Source organism: Phaseolus vulgaris, chromosome 2 (assembly GCF_000499845.2).
Source record: "Phaseolus vulgaris cultivar G19833 chromosome 2, P. vulgaris v2.0, whole genome shotgun sequence".
Lineage (NCBI taxonomy): Eukaryota > Viridiplantae > Streptophyta > Magnoliopsida > Fabales > Fabaceae > Phaseolus > Phaseolus vulgaris.
The window spans coordinates 30,937,891-30,944,389 of NC_023758.2; the positions used below are offsets into that span (position 1 = coordinate 30,937,891).

At 35.6% G+C, this 6,499-nt stretch overlaps 1 protein-coding gene across 2 annotated transcripts; it reads left to right on the plus strand.

The window, feature by feature from the left end:
* The first annotated feature begins 1,009 nt into the window (after window positions 1–1,009).
* LOC137811404 (E3 ubiquitin-protein ligase At1g12760-like) lies at window positions 1,010–6,248 on the plus strand. 2 transcript variants are annotated; one of them, XM_068613137.1, is made up of 5 exons: window positions 1,010–1,895; window positions 3,839–3,958; window positions 4,055–4,187; window positions 5,292–5,456; window positions 5,823–6,248. In XM_068613137.1, exons 1-5 carry the CDS (start codon window positions 1,315–1,317, stop codon window positions 5,994–5,996), a joined length of 1,173 nt encoding a protein of 390 aa, XP_068469238.1. In that variant the 5' UTR covers window positions 1,010–1,314; the 3' UTR covers window positions 5,997–6,248. The 2 variants fall into 2 exon arrangements, with proteins under 2 accessions (XP_068469238.1, XP_068469236.1); XM_068613135.1 differs by having other exon boundaries at window positions 1,129–1,895; window positions 3,839–4,187.
* Window positions 6,249–6,499: the final 251 nt, after the last annotated feature.

A 6,499-nucleotide genomic window follows, 5' to 3' on the forward strand; every position in this document is an offset into this window, starting at 1 on the left:
GAAAAAGCCATGAATAACCTCTTGATACCATGTAAAAAAAACAAAGAGGATATGTAGAGAGTAGGGATATGTAGATGAAAGATGTAAGGGATAAGGCAAAGATAAATGTAGGGATATGTGTATAATTTGAAAAATATAAAAAATGTTTTTATAAAAAAAGTTGAGGGATTAAAAAAAAATTAATTAAAGAAATATGTCCCTATTTTTTAAAATTCAGGAATTACATGGATACTTTTGGTAAAGAAAATAATTATGTATTATCATTTATTGAATATTTTCGAAGATAAATAAAACTAAACGTATCACCAAAGATCAAACGCAGACCAATTTAGATTGAATTTAAATTTTAAATTAAGTTGCTGAATTATGAGTTGAAAATTTAAAATGACTAAAAATACATTTTTTTTCTTCTGCTCAAACCACAGTCCACAAGGTCTGTTAATATATTGTATCTTATCTTTATTTTATTCCACACAATATTTAAATGGTAATTTATTAAAAAAATCCATTATCGTTCACTATTATCATAAAACAAAAACATCACCAATAAGATAACTTAGCCCCATAGATATTTGTATATAATTTACTTCAAATATCCTATATTATTTTAAGTAGGTCATAAACCGTGTTTACCTTTCTAGATACAGATATGAACAAAAATAGTTACTATTTGCTTGACTTAAAACAATAATTAATATCATTTACTTATATTAATTACATTACATTTTTTAGGGTCATTAATTAAAATTGATGCTATAAAAAGTGAAAAAGAGTAATTGAAAACATAATCTAATTAATTCAAGACATTTTTGAAAGACATCATTAAATAAAATAAAAATAGTCTAAATGACTGGTAGAAGTAATTTGGTAGGTTAATTAATCTCATTAAGCATTGAATGAAATCAGAATATTGTACCTAACCGTAGCATGAAAGAGTAATTATTAAAAACTTGACTTAATTTTGATGTGTTGGATTTAATATAAAATGGTCTTAGGTTAATCCGAACGCAAAGTGGAGAAACATCATCTGAATCAAAAAAAAAAAAGAAAAAAAAAACATTGTCGTCATCAGTAATCATATTCTGTTTTTATTTTGCAAATTTCAAAGTCCCTTTTACAGATAGGTAAGGTATCTCTTCTGTTTCGCTCAAATCAAAACCACAATTATTCATTCCTTCGTTCGCCTCTATAAAGTGCCACCTCCACCCGTTTAAATTCTCTGCAACAACAATTTTCCATGTTCTGAACCGAGTCACTAGTGGACTCTGCGAGTCGCTTTTTCGAATCGATTTCTCAATCTCAAGAAACTCAAACATGGCGACGACAAGGTCGTCTCCGAGCCCTTCCTCTGAGGACATCGTCGATTCCACGCCGCTTCTGGCCAATTCTGGCGGCTCCTCAGGGGAGCTCACCACAGGGCGTCGATTTGTTCGGCGGCAGCGGCTCCGGCAGGCGGCGCGGTTCCTCAGGCAGGCGAGCGGGCGCAGGATGATGCGCGAGCCGTCGATGCTGGTCCGGGAGGCGGCGGCGGAACAATTGGAGGAGAGGCAGAGCGATTGGGCGTATTCGAAGCCGGTGGTTGTTCTGGACATCGTTTGGAACTTCGCGTTCGTGATTGTAGCGGGGACCGTTTTGGTTTTGAGCGCGAGCGAAGCGCCGGGGATGCCTCTGAGGTTGTGGATTTTGGGGTACGCTTTGCAATGCATTCTTCACATGGTTTGCGTTTGCGTAGAGTATAGAAGAAGGAGGAGGAGCCACCGCGCCACCGCGTCGGTTTCAGTGCAGGACAGAATTGGGAGCAGCAGTGGAAATTTGAGTTCATCTTCGAGGGAGGCTTCTTCTTCAGGCTCCGTGCAGTATGTGTCGCTGGAGCAACTCGATGAGGAGGGTACTAGGTGAGTTTCTTCACCTTCTTTTAAATGGTTTAATCCGGATTTTTATTTGGTCAACAATTCGTCATGATACTGATACATAAACGAAAATTTAAGGTGTAGGTGAGTGTTGCATGTTAGTCGAATTTGTGAATGACTACACTACTAGATTAAGTGCTAATGTAGCTACCGTAGCCTTCTCTTAGGAACACTTATCATCGAATGCTTGATGAATTTGAAGTCTCTCCCGATACTGAGTGATTGAAACGGGCAAATGATGATTTGACGGTAAAACGAGAAGACAGAGATAACCATGTAACCTAATTTCCTGTTAAAGTTTTTTTTTAAAAAATTTCTCAAAGCACAGGTGTAAGTGTGTATGCTTATGTACCAGAAAGGATCAATGTTAAACCGCAGGGATGTAACTGACTGTATTTCAGATTTCAGCCTTGGTTTTAGTTAATTTTAGATATTGTTTTTAGCTTGCGTGAGCCGAACCTCGGCACAATGATAAGGCTGTGGCCTTTTGACTTTGATGTTATGCACTCAAATCCTGAAAATAGTTTCTCTGCTTGTAAGGAAAAAGTTGTAGATATCTCACATTGGTTAGGAAAGACGAAGGTAGCCTTTAAAAACCCTGGTCAATCCTCCTTTCTGGATCAAGCTTTTGAGATTGAATTTTGCCTAATTAATTTCTAATACTTGTGCACTAAGTCACCCTTTTGTTTAGCACGTGCATTATATTTAGAATTGTGTTAGAAAGTGACCCTAATGGTATTCACCCCTAACCTGCCTTGGTTTTGGTTTCTTTGGGGTTGTCTTAATTACAGTCTAAAGGATGGTGTTTAGTCTTATATCAACTAGAAATATGACTTCAACGAAGCTTTTATAAGACATGGGTGGTCCTTACTCCTTACCTTATAGGTTGGTTTTGGGCCTGTTTAGACAAGCTTCAGTATAAGGACTTTTAGGAAAGAAAAATATGAAGAAAAAAAATAAAATTGACTTCTCCATAAACCTATACACTAGTTAAAAATAAAATTTTGAAGAAGCTATATGAGAGATCTACACATTACCTTACGGATACACTCTTTTTTATGGAGAAAATCGTGCAAACATACCGTGAGTTCAAATTCTAAAATGGTATTAGAACAACAAAGGAGCATATTGGGCCACTTGCATTACCACCCTCCAGGCTAGTAGCCCTGGGTGTGGCATGTTGGAAAGTCGTCTTAATTGCAGTAATCCCCAGTCTGCCATAGTTTTAGTCTCTTTTGGGACTGTGAATTTTGTGGGTTGAGGTAGGCCTAAGTCCAAATTCTAAGAAATTTTAATTCTAAGTAATAATTTCAAATACACAAAACATAAGTAAACATTACAAAATTTTAACGTCGACTCTAAAAATTACAATTTCGAGAAAGTACCCAAGCACTTAATTATTCTATTGAATATCTCACACTAGTACTACTCGACGTGGGAGTTTAGCACCTCACAGTATCCAAATTCATGTGAAATTCCAAGGGATGAAGTCTAAAAGGATGTAGAAAAGGAACAAAATAGAACGTTATTTCATTGTTTATTATCTCTGATGTTCATTCTGTACCAAACATTAATGTTCTGTACTAAAGCAACTGTTGTTGCTACCAGTGTACATTGACAACACATTCTTCCTCTTGCATTTTTCTTTTATTTTCATAACAGTCTCTGCTCAGCCTCTCACCCAATCTTCGCCAAGTCAACCTTCCACTGAGTGTATTAATCATTCCTTGAAAAATTGTATATTCCATGTAATTTATAATTGACAGCCAGTCAGAAAAATGATGAGGATTACTTAGTTCAACAAAATATATTTTAGTTACAAGATATTTTAATTTTACCATTATTTATTAATGTAACTTTTTTTTTCTCATAAATTTTGAACAATGAAATTCTAATTGTGCATTAATTTGCTGCTTGTCGGTCATCAGTGTTGCAAAGCACTTGGAATCAGCCAATACCATGTTTTCATTTGTTTGGTGGATTATTGGATTCTACTGGGTATCAGCTGGTGGTCAAGAATTAGCCCAAGAGTCTCCTCAGCTTTACTGGTTTGTCCTCTCAGACTCTCTCATTCCTATTGTTCATATTTATTCATCTTTTGGAAAATCTGCTGATACTTTTGACCGAATCTACATGTTTTGCAGGCTATGCATAATTTTCCTGGGTTTTGATGTTTTCTTTGTTGTTTTCTGTGTTGCACTGGCGTGTATCATTGGTATCGCTGTTTGCTGTTGTCTTCCATGTATCATTGCACTTCTATACGCAGTTGCAGACCAAGTAAGTCATATTTGATTGGTCATTTACCTGTTCTTGTTTTGAAGTCTGTGAAGCTATTGAATCTACTTTCTCAGGAGCTCCAAATGGAAGCACTGTATTATTCTGTATAAAAATGGGTAGGAAGTTGCTGAGCAGTAATGATCTTTGAAGTAACTCTGCAATTTTAACCATTTCAACATATATAATAATTTGTATAAATTTAATGCTGGAGTCTTTGCATTTGTAGAACACATGAATGGGCAGATTAAACCGGTGTTAAATTAGATACATGTTTCACAATGTTAACTAGTTTGACTTGCCAACTACTGTAGTATTGTGTACTAACACAGTGAACATGACTCATTCGTAGAGTGTAACAAAAGTATAATGGATATCATGGACGCATAATCCTAATATCAGGGTGTTCTCACTAGGTCCTCTATTTTTCTGCACACAGGAAACCCTTAGATACATACTGTTTATAGATCTGTATGTTCAGGGTTTTAGGCTAGGCAAATTATAGCAGAAGTATTATTTACTCCTAAAATTAGAGAGATGGGATCGGGAGAGAAAACCCAAATATTCTAAGTTTGAATTTTTATTTTATTTTATTATAATGATAGATTCTGCAACCAAAATCTAATGGTACTTTGAGAATCCAAGGAGGGTGTTGAAGCGCTTTTCTGATGTCAAATTAGAAAAGATCAATAAGACCCAGAATCTTAGGCAAAAATAAGTAAATATCTGTTTGTGGTACTTGAAATTTGTTGAGAAAAATACAAACTTTAAGAATTAGATAGTATTATTTAAGATTCAGAGGATAACAAAAGAAATACACCTCTCACTATGAACAAACACACAAAATTCTGGATGCTCTAGGTAGAGGTCCTAGAAATCAGACCGATGTTTTTTGGCTATATCAGCTGTCATAAGAAATACAGTTCAGATACGTGTGTCATGTAACTTGATTTTCTGTGACTTCGAAGTTGATTGTGAATGTACCACTAATATTATGGACATGGTGAATGTTGTGTAGCATAGGACTGTTTACTGGGAGATTTTATTGTTATCTATCTATTTATCTATTGGTATTTATTAATTGTCCTTGTCTGGGAAAAAAAACAGGAAGGAGCATCAAAGGAAGACATTGAGCAGTTGTCAAAATTTAAATTCCGGAGAATTGAAAGCAATGAGAAACATACCGGAACTATACAAGGACCTGTTGGAGGAGTAATGACTGAATGCCAGGCTGAGTCACCTATCGAACATGTTCTTGCCGAGGAGGATGCGGTACGTCTTAAATTTTATGTGGGCATAACCCTTTTCAATTGGTTTTATTGCTCTGTCTCTTAATGTATAATTGGGTCTATCTGGGAAAATTGTCATAAGCATTTGTAGTTGAGAAAAATAAGTAGGAAAAAATGAAGTTTTTATAAGCTAATCTGTACACACTACTACTATACAGGAGAGAGAGTAATACTTCAAAAGAACTAAATTGATGGTTTCTTCTCTAACCATAGCGTTAAAAACATAAGGAAATTGACATAATGGTTTTAGTGCCTGCTTAGATAATTTTGATATAGTAACTTAGTGGCAGGAAATAATGGCTGCATCATCAGTCACTACCATTCTGAAACTTTTTTTTTTTTCATATAGGAATGTTGCATCTGCCTTTCCTCTTATGACGATGGGGTTGAGTTAAGAGAACTTCCTTGTGGTCACCATTTTCACTGTGTCTGTGTGGATAAATGGCTGTACATTAATGCCACCTGCCCTCTCTGCAAGTATAACATCTTAAAAAGTAGCAACATCAGTCAAGAGGAGGTGTAGAAGATTGATGTCAGGAAAGTTTTTAGCGGCCATGTTGAGGAATCTGCATACTTTTGATTCACAGTATAATAGGCACAGCTTGTTAAATATACTTTGACACAGTCCCATGCAGTTGCTGCTGCTGTGTACTGTTGTCATGCATCGATAACTGTTTTAGTTATTTGTAGTTATTGCGGCTTCTAACTGGTTGTGTATATCGGTGTTCTTCAGTGCATACGGCTATAATTATATTCAGAGGCAATTTGGTTATCATTTTTATAGTGGTTTATATAGTCATCATTGGAATTGTTGTAATGGACCTAAAATGTCTTGCCTAAAACCCACTGTGGAATGCTTTGTCATGTCTCACTGTACATGTTACCAAAATGTTTACTCCAACTCCCTCATGTCTTTCACTTGCCAACTTTGTTATACCTTGTGCTTATTTGGACCTAAAAGGTATATACCAAATTTGGTTATCATTTTTATAGTGGTTTATATAGTCATCATTGGAATTGTTGTAA

Excerpts from the sequence above, each read along its gene's own strand:
- LOC137811404 (XM_068613135.1), top strand. The coding sequence starts at position 1,315 with ATGGCGACGACAAGGTCGTCTCCGAGCCCTTCCTCTGAGGACATCGTC. Across the intron at positions 4,188-5,291 it reads TATACGCAGTTGCAGACCAA|GAAGGAGCATCAAAGGAAGA; the intron begins GTAAGTCATATT and ends GAAAAAAAACAG. Across the intron at positions 5,457-5,822 it reads TTCTTGCCGAGGAGGATGCG|GAATGTTGCATCTGCCTTTC; the intron begins GTACGTCTTAAA and ends TTTTTCATATAG.